The 17,557-nt window shown below is 31.5% G+C and overlaps 1 protein-coding gene across 1 annotated transcript; it reads left to right on the top strand.

Moving 5' to 3' along the window:
- The first annotated feature begins 859 nt into the window (after positions 1-859).
- Positions 860-16,276, top strand: LOC127718337 (uncharacterized). Its single transcript, XM_052224334.1, has 6 exons — positions 860-972; positions 4,397-5,058; positions 8,685-8,757; positions 11,809-11,895; positions 12,479-12,778; positions 13,515-16,276. The coding sequence occupies exons 2-6, from the start codon at positions 4,411-4,413 to the stop codon at positions 14,564-14,566; spliced, it is 2,160 nt and encodes a 719-aa protein (XP_052080294.1). The 5' UTR covers positions 860-972; positions 4,397-4,410; the 3' UTR covers positions 14,567-16,276.
- The last annotated feature ends 1,281 nt before the right edge of the window (positions 16,277-17,557 follow it).

Below are 17,557 nucleotides of genomic sequence, written 5' to 3'. Positions count from 1 at the left end.
TTCAACTTACCCTTACTCTTTTGATTCGAGCTCCATTGATGAGTCTTATGTAGACGAAACGCGCATCCAGCATACACAATTATAAGCCTGGTATCTTTAATGAGTTTTTCAGAAATATTTTGAGAAACTTACCTCGAGTATGTCTTTCTCTTAATGGTAATCTAAATACACCACAATTCATAATGCTCAATAAATTTATGAAGTAACAAAGATCATTAGTTTCAATTTACAATAAATGTTTAGATTAAAATACAATTTGATTAATTGAATGTTGTTTGCTTTACAACAATAGCAATCATTTCACGAATTTAAGGACGGAAAAATATACTTTGAGTGTCAACAACTGTTAATGTTAAATAAAATGCTTGAATAAAATACTCTTCAAGCTTCAACAACTCTTAATACTCCATCCGTGTATGTACAGTAAGATACAGCCTAATTTGTCAGTATTTTTGTTTTACTTCGTTAAAACCTATGACACCAACTGAAATGCAAATCGACTCTATGGATGGTAGATTGGTAGATATCCTGCAAATAGAAATTTCTAAATGTTACAGTATTTTACTATTTTGAAAGTCCAAACTTTGTTAAATAGAAAGCTGATTTGTTTAGATAAATAAAAAAAACTTTATTGAAAGCTAATATTACAATTTAATGTTATAAATAATATATGCATATATAATTAATTTGTAGTGTGTGCAAAAAACCTTATTAAAAGAATACTGCCCAACTGTTTAAATAAGCAGTTCACTCAGACCTCAAATTTGAAACTGACTATATATTTTCTGCAACCGTTATCATTACAAAATCAGTCCGTACACTATAATCTAGTATGTGTGTACACAAATGTAACAGTAAATGTAAATGTAAAATGTAAAAGTAGACCAATATGGCTTTCTATATGACGATCAGGATTTTAATTAATTATGATACTATAAAAGGATATATATGAAGTTAGAACATCTGAATAAGGTAAGTATGGTCATGATGGTGTAGCTATTAAATATCATAACAACAACTGTGCTTAAGTGTCAAAAAGTATTACTTAGTTTCGCAAAATTGCATCTAATGAAATAAGTGAATGACATTTTGACTAATAAAATTACGATCTGTTATGTTTGCAGAACGTACATACAGAGCGAAAAAACCAGAACATATTCTCGAGATAACGAAAAAACAGATGAATATGTATTCTGAAATCATTTTTATAGTAACCAGTAACAGTTTCTATTGACGGGAGCCAGATAAAAAGCTTTCTAGATACCCTATTTTGTGATTTTTTTGTGGTTTCATAGAAACGAAAGGACTAAATTACAAAAAGATCTCTTCTTTTATCCATTGTCCTTCAAAAATTCATATCGATTCATCCATTACCATTCATTTATTTTTTTATACATTTATCAATGCGTTCAAACATGTATGCAAATTTCCATTCCTTCTTATAGTATAGCGAGTTATCATCTGTTTAAGTTAAAAACAGTATGCAATAAAACATTAAGATTTGTCGTTTCTTTTATTTTGGTGGATTCAATATTTCAAGATCATTATTTTTGACGACGCAAAACTGTATGCAAGTCATATATTGTCGAATGAAATGCTCGATCCTGTATAAATAAAGAACTTTAAAAAACGCACTAGTTTTATTTATGTACAAAGGGAACAGTGCATTAACATGCATTATGCGTTAGCTCAACAAAATACCAGACTTCTAATTCGGTACGCCAGACGCAAATTTCGTCTACATAAGACTCATCAGTGGTGTTCTATTTAAAACAGTTTAGTTTAAGTACTTATGATGAGTCAGTAAACATATATGTGTCAGTTAGTATCATAAATTTTAAATGATCTTATAAAATGATTTAAAGGGGCATTAACTACGAGATATGAAAAAAAATAAAATTTTTTTTTTTTGTTCAATCATTAAAGGAGATGTGACACGATTTAATTTCTTTACCATAAATGTTTATTTATACATAAATACCCACAAAAACATCGATAGTAGTATAAGTGTCAATTAAATGGTTAAAGTATGTATTTAAATGTATCGATCTATCGACTTGCTCAGTATTTCAATCCCGGAAGTCCCTCAGAACGAGGCTGTAACGTCAATGATTATCATCAGTCATATTGACAAACGGATGTATAGGCATATTAGCACAATTCCATTTTCGGATATCTACAACAAAACGCATAAAAATGGTTCTGTGTGCTGCCAGTGGATGCAACAATAGACATAAGAAGGACAGTGAATTAATTTTTTTCCGTTTTCCGATTAACCCGCAGACCAAGAAGGCGTGGACACACTATTGTAAGAGATGGGACTTCCTACCAAGCACAAATCATAGACTTTGTTTCACCCATTTTTCTAATGCATGTTATGATTGTGACCCAGATGTGACGAGGAATCTCGGCTGTCCTACCGTTACAGGTGTGCTGTACACTTGACTCCGCAATTCTGGGTTTCCTTTGAAGTTGAAAGCTACAGGTGTCATGCCCCAGGTGGTGATAGATAAGACATAGGTAATGTGCAATATTACGTCACATGCTCCGAATCTGTGTACATCCATGATCACCTACCGAGAGCACAGGTGGTTATTTCGTCACTGGATTACACTTGCACGGGTTAAAAAGTTGCAACCATGCTAGGACGTTTGTTGTAATAAAATAGCTAATATCTTTTTTCAAAGAATACTTTAATTATCAAAAAACTGTATTCAAAATTTTACATTATTTAATTTTCGGACGAAAATACTAGAAATTAATTAAAAAAGCAAAAGAAACTTTACGCATTCACAACGTTTTATTTATTAAAGATGTGCTTTTTGGCATGATGTTGATAAATCTTAAATGTACCGATGTATGGCTGCCACATTGCTTACCATTGATGTGCATATATATTGTTGGAATTTATTTTGTCGATTTTTGGCTTAAAAAAGCGAAAATTAATTCCTTCTTTATTACTCACTCTAAAGTATCTCTTTTGATCAATCTATCTTCATACTAAACAAAACAAAATAATTACATAGTGAACTTATCCAACTATTGATAGAAAAATGAAAATGGATAGATTTAAAAAATGCTTTCTGAGATACTGAAAAATGAGAACATATCAAATATATGAAAATAAAAGTTGTTTGTAACTGATCCTTTAGTGACATAAGTCATGTTGCTCACGGTTAGTGCTAATTAGGGGTAGAGGAAAAGAGAATTTGTTTTTTCTAAAACAGACTACCAACTCATGATGTCTGTAAAACTTTTGGAAGGGAAGACTTTACTTGTTTGAACCCTTGGTTTAATAGCTTCCTTGTAAGCAACAAGCATGTATCAGGGAAATCATGATAGAAACGCAAGCTATGAACTGTCGAATCAAGAGGAACATAATGTTTATATACTTCATAATAGATTGTGTTGATGGGATCTGCTACATAGAAACTGAAAGTTTACAATTGTGAAGCGAAAATCGTTCCTTTTGTCGTAAAGTTTTGTTCTCATCGACCATCATTGTCAATTTCTTTCTGTTGTATCCTTAATTTCAAATTTAAAGATATATAAGTTTAACATAGTCTCCAAACTTTGAATTATTTAGTAAGAGGACATAATCTGTATAGCGGAACCCGAAGTTACAAGATAATGCTAGTTTCGTTTATTCTTCATGAGAAGCTCTCGTTTGAAGTTTCTGCCTTATATGAAAAAAGAAACAAGTCGGTAAAAAGAGAAGCACATATGGTTCCCGGGTGAGTCGACAGGGTAAGCGTCTTCTGCTTTGCATGCATCACCCATCATGCGAATTCACACTGAGTCAAAATGTCAAAATCTGGAATAGAACACAATCGGTAACATTACAGATCAGACGACTTTATGATATCTTAAGATTTACGACCGTGAGAACTTGTCGGTAATGAGTTAAGACACCGGCACATCGTATCAGTTAACCATTCGATGTCCGGCTTTGCTGAACAAATGCATGTTAATAGTTTGGAAAGAGTTTTCTTTAAGCACTTGACAGACCTAATAAAAGTTGCTTGTTAGGTTACTTATATAATTTTAGTATACAGTATAGTGAATGAAGATCCAGTTATTCATGTTTTTTTTAAGTTACAAAGGATCATAAAAAGACCTGTTCATAATTTTCTCTTTATAAGGATCTTGGGAATGTACACCGAGTGTCCAATTGACATAACTTGCCAATACCTTATTCTGTTTTAATCAGCTTATGTAATCTAATATACACACAAACATGAAATTGTACGGGGCTTTATCTGACTATAGCATATTTGTAATGGCGCAAGGTCAGGGGCTTAGGAACATTTCAGAATTCGGAAATAGCACGAGGCTTCATGACCCGTTGTTTTATTTACTGACATTTCTTATTCCTTTTTAAATACGTATTTTATAGGTTACTTCTTAGTAATGGATACACAAACGGAAAATTTATTGGACAGGTTACGACAATTTTATGAAAAAATAGTAATGAACATTATTCATGTTTATTTTGAACGAGAAATTTTAGATAAGACCACCAGTTTTTACTTCTTTCTCCATAAGAATAAACATAAACTATTTCATGAGTACATTCCAACGGTTCCTTGTTGTCAATGTCAGACAGGGTCACAATATAAATCAACATCAAAAACTGGATGTTTGAGAGAATCCCAGTTTACCGTTTTGTATAAATGTACGACTGAGGATGAATCATGTCAAGAAAAGAAAGATGGAACCAGAAGGAAAGAACATTGCATATGCAAATTTGATCCGAAAGACGTCAAGGTATTTCAATTGGATATAATACTTGTATCAGCCATTATCAATACATGCTGTCCACAGCCACTACCTGCCAATCCTAAATGGATTCAGAAGATAAAAGAAGTGAGAAATTTCTTAGATCATCATGGAGATGCTAGTTGTCTTTCTAAAGCTGATTTTGACGATAAATGGCAAATACTGGAGAAATATTCACTATTAGTGGCAAATACTACTGGGGAATCATACATGTTAGGAATAAAAAACAGAATTCTGAGTTTAAAAAAAGAAAATGACGTTAGTTTTAGTTTGAAAGAGGTATGTATTTAAACAATAAGCTGAATATGGTCTTGAAAGTTTGATATTTTGTTAGATATTTCCCATTACCTGTCGTTTTTAATTCCAACTACAAACAATAAAACAATAAATTGACCATAAATGTCCGCATTATCCATGTTATCATTTTAACTATATACTAAAAGCATACTTCAAACTATACAAAAGAAAATTCGAAATCAATTCAAAAACTTTGTAAAACATTCAGATGAAAACAACCTCACGTTGCAATGAGGTAAAAGGGCATATTGAAAGCTGTGTTGCAGTATACTTTTCCTTTACTTACCGACAATTAAAGAAACAAATGTGGTTTTACACGTATCTGTACATTTTTTAAGTTCTTTGGTGTGAAACTTGAAGTCTTCAAGAAATGATTTTTCATTTAAAATTGCACCTTTACAAAAGCTCAATATGTAAAGGGTAATTACATCATGCATTCCAACTTTTTTTGTAAAACTGCTGACACTTTGTCATGGAAAACAAATTTTTGCAAAGAGTTTAGCGCTAACTAGGGTATTGACGTTATCAATATCACCAACGTTCTTCTCAAACGTTTTACCTAGTATTATCCCAGAATAAAGGTTAAGGATGTAGTCAGGTCAGGTTTAGGATTTTTTTTCAGATGTTCGGACTCCTTGGTTTTTTTCCTACGATACAGGGTAATGTAAAGGGTAATATTGGTAAACGTTTTGCCCCTTATCACCCACTTTTCTTTTCTTAGAAGACTTGAATACCGTAGCTCATAAAAAAGGTCATTTCCAAAATTTAAGCAGATTCTAGATTTTTTATTACGATTTGAGACCAAAATAATGCCAATGCTAAATATAAGATAAAAGTCCAAGTCAGCCTTTTCCCGCCATTTAAAAAAAATCAAATATCTAAAAAAAGGAGTTTCATAACCTATATTATTAGCTTATTTTGTTCCTTAGCTAATGCTCCTCTGACTTATTGTATCAATTTTAAATTCTATTATTTTTTCTAATTTCACCAACGTACATCCTTTACAAGGTAAACTTTTGTAAACATTTGGGTAATTTTAAAAAGTTCAACTGAACCATTCCAAGTTCAGATTTCACTGATTATAAACGTTATCTAGCATGTCCTTAATTGAACTTAGTTTATTTTTCAAATATGTATTGTACCTTACATGTTGATGCCTATATTTTGACCACATACATACTGGCCCTTGTGAAGTCATAGATGTCCCTGCTTCTTTGAAAACAATCATTTATTCTTTATTTTGGATAACACAATTTTAGGTAGATTCACCACATATACAATAAGGAGATGTGGTACGATTGCTAATTAGACAACTATCCAGTATAGTAAAAATCACGTCGAATTAAGTAACTATGGGTAACCGTCTAAACTTCAAACGAGCAAATTCTATACCATAAAGTCCGCATTTAGACCCCAACATGACAAAATGTAAAACAATTTAACGAAAAAAACAACGGCCTGATTTGAGTGTGTTTCAGGACATTTCACTTTAGGATTATATACATAACAATTCTCTAACATTCGAACAAATTTTTCAACATGTTCAATATGTAGTCGAATGCGGCCTTTAAATATCTTGTGAAGTAGAATTACGTATCAGAGGTTTCAATATACAAGTGTTTATTCAATATGCCAAGCCTTAAGGATGTTCGCTACTCTTTTTCAAAATAACAAGCTTTTTAAAAGACTGTTATAAATTGATAGTATATAAACAAAGGAATTAAAAAAGCAGAAAAAAATTAAGGGTCCATGTGCTTGTTTTCGAGATATAAGCCATTGAAAATTTGGCGGGATATAATTCTCACAAGACTTTTCATACATTTAACATTGGCACTCTTTTTCTTTTACAAAATATGAAAAAAAACAAGGATTTTATAGGATTTTCAAATATGGCTTTTTATAATATGTGTAATAAAATTATGAAAAGAAAAGTAGAGGTTAACGGGCAAAATATTTTAAGGCATTCAAATGGATAAAATCAGAGGATTCCGAAAATCTGACAAAAATTCCAAAACATGACAAGCGAACATCCTTAAATCGCCCCGAGTCTCAAAAACTGTGAATGAATTTGACAGACTATCAACGATCTGCAATCAAAGCCAAATTGTCAATAAGAAATAAAATAAAACAGCCATTGACGAGGTTTCTGACAATCGACAGTAACATCAACATGTGGAGGGTGTATTCACATTTATTCAGATCTCAGCCGTTTCATGTTACATTTCAATAAGTGGAGTTATGGAGGAATATTCGTGGTAAAGAAATAAAAGTAAGTCCAGGAACAGCAAATATCCCTCAAACAACTGTATAGAAAGTAACGAAAATTATAGTACAAACAAAATACTGATCAACTTTAACAAAGCAAAAAATTTGCAGTTGCTGAATGGAAGATAAAAACACTTAAAATGTAAATAATTACATTAGATGTATGATTCATTATTATACGTTATTTTGATAGGCTAACAGCAATCTCGCGTTATTCTTCATTTCAAAAATGAATTGCATGAATTGAAACATACATGATGACACACGTTTCCACAATAAAATGCACAGGTAAATAAAAGAAAAACTTGATAGTAATCGTGTTAATTCGTGATCATAGCGAAAAAATGTAATTATAAGTATTGAATGCTTCTATTGGTAATTGCATAGGGTTGTAAAACGTTGACCGTGCGTACATTTTTAGAATGAAGCGCTTCCGCGCTTCATACAAAATGTACATCGGTCAACGCTTTTACACCCCAATGAATTTACAAAAAGAAGCATTCAATTCTCAAATACAAAATTATGGCGACTTTTACTCTTATATCCCTTATTGTACTACAAATTCGATATCATACAGCAACCATAAAATGTACAAGAATAGTTTATAAATGCAATACTAAGAACAAACAAGCTTAATGTTATCAAATCAGTAAATACCGGGGCAATGATGGAACGAATAAAACATAGATATAATCCTAACGAAATAGAATTTTAATTTGCCTACCCTTCCGGGAAACCTGCGATCACCCCTAGTTTTCTATGTTGTATTTCGTATACTGTTATTTGTTTTTTTTGTCGTCTTCTTTTCTGTCATGCCGTTGTCATTCTGTTTTCGACTTATGAGTTTGAATGTCCCTGTGATATCTTTGCAGCTTTATAATCACTTTAATCACATGACATACTATCGAAATAAATCGCTTTGTTAGTTATAAAATTATCAGTTTTCCAAATTAATGATATCTGTTCTCTCTCTGCCCAGCGTTTTATTAATGAATATATAACGTCCGTTAAAAACTAGGACTTCCTTTCAAACACACTCATCGAAACAAGTATGAAATGTACTTCTCGTAGAAGGTGTTGTGTACACGTTAATAAGAAGTGTTTATTAAGATCTTCATTTGTTTTCGGTTGGGGTCATTGTACTTGTTGTTGTTGTTTGATTATGTGTATGTTTGTTTGTTTGTTTGTGTAATATTTTTGTTTTATGTTGTGTATTTATTCTACTCAAACTTCATGTTTCACTCTGTCGTTGTTTTCTATTTTTGATAAATTTTCAAATAAATCGATAATATTGAACGGTTGTGTTGGTTGTACTTCACAACTAAAATATATCTGTTTTCCAGGAGATTATGAATAAGCTTAGGAATCACACAGCAGTTTCAGAAGACACCATTGGACAAATCAGCATCCAACTAGGTATTTAAAAAAATATACAATAAATTTTCACAGTCGGACAGTTTTTTATACTGTTTTTTTTAATGGAAAACCAAACTGACATTAGATGGGAATCATGTTTATAAGAAAATGTAACCGAAAAACTCACTTGCTATAGAATATTGTAGTAAAAAGATATATATCAATACGCAACATTAAGATCTGAATTTGTGGCTGGTCTGTTATGATCATATTGCTCACCATTCATTTAAGAATACTATTGTATATCTTTTTGATTTTTCTTGATGTTTAACAAAGTACAACTCATTTCTAATGTTATCCATTTAAACGGTCTTCCGAAATGTTTGCATAGTGTGGTGGAATTAAACCTCTTAGCCAGTTTCAAGATTCTTTTCTATATGACTTTATTATTCTACTAATATAATCTTAATAGATAAAAAAACAAAGTATACATCCAGTATTTCTCTTAACTTGAAATTTAATATTCAATTTTATTGTTATTATAATTGCAAAACGATACCTTTCGATATGATTAGTAATATATGCATGGTAAAAGACAATTCTCTTCATACATTGTCATACACATTCAGGAAACGTCAAACATGGATATTACTAAAAAAATGATCGACTTTTTTGTAATGAATTTACTAGGTGCACTGCATGTGCAAACGCTTCATTTACAATTTTCGTAAGTATTTTCATTTCAACAGGCTCAGGTATTTTCAGCGCACGGTTTCTCTTGCAAAGGTATATAATGAACTACTTAAATATTGCTCCAGTCTAATTGATTAAAATGTCCATGGGATACAACGAACATTTAAAAATATTAGTTTTTCAAGTTCATTTTTTCTTATCTAGTATTTGGCGGTTCTATGATATAGGTATTAAAATGCATGACCAGTTTATATAAGGTTACTTATGTTAGTTGGGTTCGCGTTGCTCAGTCATTTGTTTTCTTTGTTCGGTTTTGTAGTATGTTGTTTGTCTTTTTGTCGTTTTTCGTTTTTTTGCAATGGCATTGTCCGTTCTTTTTCGACTTATGCGTTTAAATGTCCCTTTAGTAACTCTATTTTACATAAACTATGTATGTTATATATCTGTTACAAAGATATGGATACATAGAATGCAAATATTTATTAAACATACTCTTGAAATAACTCCTTAGTACACAATTTAGAAATTCTACTTTTATGATGGAATTACAAATTTCATTTCAAATAATATTTACGAGTAGCACGTGGCAAAAGAACCCTCAACCGGAATATGTAATAACACGTAACATAACAAAGGAACGGTAATAGTTGTTATAAAAAAAGAAACTGTTTAAAATACAGGTAGTTAGATGAATATATACGGAGTGATGCATAGATATTTAGATAAAATATGACTATTTAGAAACGTAGTTTTTTTGTTTGTACATTTCCCTTCAAATATAATTCTGAAATAGAAGGGGACCATAGGCGGATTCAAGGGGGCCCTGGGGGGCCCGCCCCCCCCCCCCTTTCGTGGGAAAAATTTGGTTGATTATATAGGGAATCACTGAGCATGACTGGAGCGGGCCCCCCCTTAGGTCAGTCAACGGGCCCCCCCTTATGAAAAGTTCTGGATCCGCCACTGGGGACCCTTTAGTTGCTTCACTAGAGAATTTAGATTTAAACATATATATGAAGTAATGAAGGATCGCTTTGGGTACCATGTGCCAAAAATGTGTACAAAAATACAGACATCCAAGGAAAATTAAATAAAAACGGAGAAGTTCATTTTATCTGAAAAATCAATTTTGACTCTCAACCAACGAAACGAATTGAAAGAACTGTCATATTCCAACTTGGTACAGGCATTTTCCAAAGTAAATGGTTTGTTATACCTGGTTTTATAGTAGTGTAACTTGTATGACAGTTGTGTATAATTTCATTATATTGACAAAAGTGGGTAACCAATCTAAGCAGTCATAAATGGTTGATGTGACAATAATTTGGATATAACAATATATATATGTATAGCCAAAATCGTATAGCTTGCCTTGTGGTATTGGTTTTGCTCATTTGTAAAGACCGTACAGTGACCTAAAGTTGCTAACATCTCTTTTATGTGGTCTCTGGTGGAAAGGTCTCTCTTTTGCAATCATACCACATTATTTCTACATAAGGAAATGCCTGTACCAAGTCAGCAATGTGACAGTTGTTTTCCATTCGTTTGATGTGTTTTAGTTTTTGATTTTGCCATTTGATGGGAGACTTTCCGTTTTGAATTTTCCTTGGAGTTTGGAATTTTTGTTGTTTTACTTTTTTCTCAATTTTAAATGTTTAGATGTAGCAGACACGTTTTTGGTTGAATCAAACGTTTAAAGGAAACACACATAAAACATTGATAACTTAAAATGGTATTATAATAGTTGTGTCTTACAGAAGTTTGGTTCATCATCATCCTTCTTAAAGTTTATTTCGTGTAAAGTTTGGTTGATCATGAAGTTGATTCTTTTCAGGGTAATACGCATTTATAAATAACATGTTCTATTGTCAGTTACGCTGGTCGTATAGTTTGATCAAAGTAGACTTCATTAACTGTGATTCTTGAATGATGATCACAAAAACACATTTTCCAAAAAAAGATGAACACAACATTTACATACATATATATAAGAACTTAACATAATTTTTCTAGGATGTTTTGTTCATTAATCTTTCATCTGATATCATGCTATCGGTCTTATTAAGATAAAGTGAATAAGATTGAAGGAAACATCAGCTATTATATCTATAAGAAACATCAGAAAAGATGACTGTTGTTAAGGCTCCTTAAAAACCTTTTGATAGATTCAAAGTAGATTTAAAAAAAAAATATATAAACAACGGACGTCAAACAAAGAGTAATAAAACAAATCTTCCACTGGATCATTTGATCAAATGATATATAAAAAGGAAAATTTACTAGCCTAATTAGTCATTGCTATGAACATATATAATAATTTTTAGTTGAATATGTTTTGAATTTTCATGTACAAAACGATTTAATCTCATCCGTTTTGTTATCATCTGTTGACTACATATCATTTATTATTTCTGTTTTAAGATAAAATCATATTCATGCTAAAAAATATCAACATTCAAATATCACCTAAAGCCACAGAAAACTTAGAAGACGGAAACGACTTTTCAGGTATTTTTTGCCATATGTAAAAATAATTGCATCAATGCAGTGAATTCATGAATACGCTGTAGCATGGCTTATTACCTATATTGTATCTTAAAAGATTTGTCTTAGGATATTTTACAGAACATTACATTTTGCAGGGAAACTGATTCTTAGTATGAGACTATATATAATTTCAGAAGCACTAACATTAATGACTTTAGAATTGGAAAAAAAAAATCCCTGCTGTTATGTGTGTGGTGTCAATAATTTCAAAATTACAAAAACGTATGCGTTCAAACATGCAATATTGAGATTTGTTCGTCCAAACACGTCTATTCATGGTTGTTTCCTTTAACGCATTTCTTTGTAACCAACAAAAATATCGAACTTATTATTTTGATTATTCATTGTATCCTCATTATATTTTTAAATAATTGCATGCTGATTTAAAATATGAACGTGACGTAAATGTTAGACTCACATTAGATATGTTGTTGAATTCCTAAATGATGTTAAAATCTATATCAAGTTAATTCCATTATATAATATATATAGTTATATTTGTTCAAAAAATAAATAACAAAGCTATTGCATTTATTCATAACAGACAGAGAAACAAAATGCTTCGTTCGGTGGACACTTTCTACTCCAAGTTGCTGGACAGTAGATGAAATCAAACGCAAACTGCAGAGCGTAACAAATTTGTCTGATTTCAGGATACAGTTCGTTTATACTGGTTCGCTAGTTATCGAAACAACAATTTCAAAAATAATTGTTTACAATGCTGATGCTTTGTCTGCTGATATTCTGTCATTTTTAGAAACATTTTGCAAAGTTACGGAGATAAATACAACCATAGGCACTCTTGTTGATGTAGAAATATTCGTAACTGATGTAACGTTGGCAGGTGAGTTGAACAAAATTCGTTTCATCGCTGTCATGGAAAAAACATATAAGGATCATATTTATAGAATAACTTATCAAAGAATTCAAATTTAGAAAATTATTCTACGAGTGACCGAACAAGCGCATGATTTAATTATGAGAGTTGCTCAAACTCGAGTTGAATAATTCTTGGATTAGTTATTCTTTTTTTTTACATTTGGCATTTACTTTTTGAAGTAAATAACTTATGAAATGGAAGGAACAATGTCTTTTTTTACGCATTCCCAATTATTTTGATGCCATTGTTGTATGACGTCAGAGCAGTGAAATTATCAGAGATTTTTGTTCACATGTGAATTTATCGGTTTTCATTTCACTGGGAAATCACAGTTAATAAGTAATTACAACCATGTTTTTTGACTATTAACTACACCAGATTTTTAAAACATTTGAAAGTATTCGAGGTCGATTAGGTTGTTGTATAAATTCGCTGTTTAAACAAAATGAATTACAATTTGTACCATTTTGTCAGTTTTATTATGTGTGTCAGTACACCTAACACGAATAATCACCAAAGAAATCATACGTTACAAAAAGACTCTGCGCAAATGTTACATTTAACTAGTAAGTAATTAGCAATTTCAGTATCAGTGGTTAGCAAAGGATATCCCACAAAAAAAAAAAAAAAAAAATTAATGCATCAATAATTAAAAATAAATAATAATCAAAAATTGAAAAACTTAATAATCTTCTTTCAGAAATCCCTGGTACAGAGAAATCAGGATCATCTGTTGGAAATTGTAATACTTGTTATAACAGAAATGTTGCAAATGAGGCATATGAATGGTGCATTAACTGTCAGGAACTGTATTGCAATATATGTACATCAATTCATAGGGCTACAACATGTTCAGCCAAACATACTATTATCTCTGTAAATAGTACGTCTAAACATTTTCCACCAAATATCCATTTCAAAACTGAATGCAAAAAACATAGTCAAAATTTAGACTTTTATTGTAACACCCATGAAAAGATTGTTTGCATCGTTTGCGTGAGACTGAATCATTTAAAGTGTGTGGATATCGTCTCTGTTGAAAAGGCTTCACTAAACATAAAATCTTCATTTCGGCTTACAGTTATCGACACAGTAATTAGGAGACTAGAATCAGATATAGACGATGTTCTTTCAGGTTTACTACACCATGAACGAAAACGTAACATTACAAAACTTGACTTAGAAGCTAAGATTTTAAATATATTCAAAAAGTCTGTGTCCATGGAAGAAGCAGAAGTCAAAGTTAAACCCTTAACTGGTTTAATATTTATATATGAACTTACAGAAAATGCCTATATACAACTTACAAAAATACGAAATAAGGTTTCCGAGATTAATGCCAATATATACAAAATTAACAAATATTGTACTGAAAGTCAAACATTTATAGCAATTCATAAACTAAACAAAGACATCTCTGAAGTCGAAAAGATATTCAAAGCGACCTTTGATCAATTAACAGAACATAATCTTCTCTTAGAATTAATTGACAAATATGAGTTGCAGTACAGTATTAAAAGATATGAAACATTACAGTCGAAACCAATTGATCAAGCAGGTGCTCAAGTCTGTGTTTCTGATATTGAACACATCGGAATTTTACCAACATCATCATTTGTTGTGAACGGAATAGATTTAAACGCACCGGCAAGGATAACAATTTTAGGAGAACGTATACTTATTGTCCATAAGGATAAAATCATTGTTCAAAATATCAGTGGTTATTTTGAATATGATATAACACTCCTATAGTACAGCTAGTGATATTGCTGTTATAAATGGTAAAAATGTAGTCGTATTGCTACATAATTCTATTGAAAAAGTTACCATTATGAACAAACAAACTGAAACTGTTAGAAAACATCCTTCAGAAAAATATCGTGCGTTATCGTACTTTGGTAAATATTTGTTTGTACTCAGCAATTTTGTAATCCATATCATGGATCTCTCTGGAAATATTGTAAAATCTTATCAGAATACCGAAACATATCAGGATAATAATTATGATCCCTGCATAGTTGCACATGATGATCAATTGTTCATCTTATCTTGTTCTGTAGAAAGTCATCTTCAGTGTTTTGATCTAAATGGCACACGGCTATGGCACTCAATATTCAAAAATATGAATCTTGGTGTACAGATGACAATAGACAGTAAAGGTAATTTGTTTATCCCCTGTTACTACGATGGAAGCATAAGAGTTCTTAACATCCGGGATCGGTTTTGTAAACTGATGCTCACTGAGACAACGGAATTTAAATCCCCGAGGGCACTGTATTTCGATAAAGAAAACTGTCGTATTGTCGCTTTGCACGGGTCTCATATGTGCACCGTGTTTGACGTCTCTTATCGATATATGTAGTGTATGGTTTTAAATAAGAAAAAAGGACAATATCATCTAAATAGTAAAGCATTCAATGTGCTTGTATAAACCTTTTTTAATTTTAAAACAATATAGTTTGTGAACATATCTATATTGAAGAAATTTGATGCTTGATGATAGAAATATAGCTTAAGAACAGATTCAATACCTTAAATTACTATTTACTTAAATCAAGGTTGTGTAGGTTTGGCGACTTTATAAGGACATATTTATGAAAGCAGTGGCGATATTGAATAATTAATACATTAGTTAAAAGAAGTCCAAAAATACTTTTTTTTTAATTTCAAAATTATATTATTACTTAACTGACAATTTACAAAAAAGTATCATTTTAAATTGAACAATATTCAAACACTCAATGTTAGTTGTTATAAGTCCAATCATGAAAAATATTTTCGTTTCTATCAATAACATTATTATTTATGTTAACATAACCCCATTGAACCAAAGTACGTGCATTGTAAGAGGTAGTTCTCACTTTTTATTCCCACTTAGATGGACTGTTATTAAAATGTAAATTTACATGAAATGAATGTTTGAGAGGCAGCTTGCTAATAAACATTACAAAAAACACTAATTTCATCTCATATGCATATAATTAAAATATTTTTTAATGATATTCTTGAACTGTTTGCCAAATAAACCTATACCGAATTCATAAGTATGTTAGTTTGGGGAGGTTTTTAGGACGAGATCTTCGGTACAATTTGTTATATGAACTGACGTCCTTTTTGGCTGAACTAGATATAAGCCATTGACGCTTTATCACTGACAACCGTATGCTTTCTTCATGAGATGTTTTTTTTATTTTCCTTGATTTGATTTTGCTCGGTTGTACCTCAGTATTGTACTTTTTGTTTGTTGAGGTTTTGTACGTATTTGTTTTTTGTTTTATTTTTAACATTTTAATATTTTGAAAAGAAATAGATGTGTATAATGCCTTATCTTAAATGAGTAAATGACTTGAAGAGCATAATAATGTAGTTTAGTTAATACGCTGGTATACAAATTGTTAGGAAATTTATTAGTTTTGTAAATCGGTGATTTAAGTTCTAAAAATAAAAATCAATGATAACACATTTCAGGAATACATGATTTACTTTTGTGCAAGAAACATAACCAACGTACTTGCAATATTGGATTAATACATAATCAGTTTGCGATTTACCTTCAATTTAATATCAATAATGCAATTGAAAGGCAACGTAAGTTTTTATAACGATATTCAAATCTCATAAATCCCTTAAGAAGAAAAAGAATTAAAGAAAGCGATGCAGGGTACATTGACAGGGTAAGCGTGTTCTGTTGTGCATACATCCCCTCTATGCATATCCACACTCAGTCAATGAATCAGGTATAGGACACATTCGGTGATTTAACAGATTAGATTTGATTTAATTTGATTTTTGTGTGTTTTAACGCCATTTGTAAGCACCGCTTTTTGGCTATTTCGTGGCGGCCAGTTTTTATTGGTGGAGGAAGCCATAGTGCCAGGAGAAAACCACCGACCTTCGATAGGAAAACTGACAATCCTAGTCAATTAAGATTTGAGTCGAGTGCACCCGCACGAGCGGGGTTCGAACTCACAACCTCAGTGTTGACTGGCTAGTGATTACAGTAGTAACTACTTAGACCACTCAGCCACTGAGGCCCCTAACAGATTAGACGACTGTTGACTATTCTATTGTCTCATGATTAAAGACCTAAGATTAATTTAGGGTTGAGACAATGACTCATCATATCGGTCAGCTCATCTATGATTAACGATTCAAGTCGTTTTCCCGCTTAACTGTGTTGGAGCAGTTGTTGTGTAATGAACACACTACTACTATAAAGTCAGTATAGTGTGAAAATCCATGTATTATATGATATATATATATACCACAAACGATGGGGCAGGAGGTATGTTAATGTAGGGACGATGACAGAAACATACATAGTATTGGAACATGTGGAAGACACAACTTTTAAAGACTAAATTCTTAAATGATCTCATGTTATACTTTAAGATCGTTGGGTGAAAAACAAATACCATGTTGCAACTTAGATATTATAATTCAAGCCGAAGTCGTGACTGTGAAAGGAGAAATCTTGGAAATAATATGGAATGATATTTAAATACATTTCACAATCCACGGGTAAGGGGTCTACAAATTATTTTACCATATTTAGATAAGGAGACATGGAGATGTGGTATGATTGCCAATGGGATTACTATCCATCAGAGACTAAATGTTACCGTACGCCCTTCACCAAAAAAAAAAAAAAAAAAAAGAAAAAAAGAAAAAACCGAAACCCACACCGTATATTAAACTATAAAAAAAAGCCCCGTTGGTCGTTGTAAAATATCTGTGTCACAT

This window comes from Mytilus californianus, unplaced genomic scaffold (genome assembly GCF_021869535.1).
Source record: "Mytilus californianus isolate M0D057914Y unplaced genomic scaffold, xbMytCali1.0.p SCAF_10, whole genome shotgun sequence".
Classification (NCBI taxonomy): Eukaryota; Metazoa; Mollusca; class Bivalvia; order Mytilida; family Mytilidae; genus Mytilus; species Mytilus californianus.
The sequence above is the reverse complement of the archived record's forward strand: the minus strand, read 5'-3'. Positions and strand labels throughout refer to the sequence as shown.

Bases quoted from the DNA above. Each gene is read 5' to 3' on its own strand.
- LOC127718337 (XM_052224334.1), top strand. From the start codon at position 4,411: ATGGATACACAAACGGAAAATTTATTGGACAGGTTACGACAATTTTAT. The intron at 8,758-11,808 runs GTATTTAAAAAA...TTCTGTTTTAAG, and splicing joins ACAAATCAGCATCCAACTAG to ATAAAATCATATTCATGCTA. The intron at 12,779-13,514 runs GTGAGTTGAACA...ATCTTCTTTCAG, and splicing joins AACTGATGTAACGTTGGCAG to AAATCCCTGGTACAGAGAAA.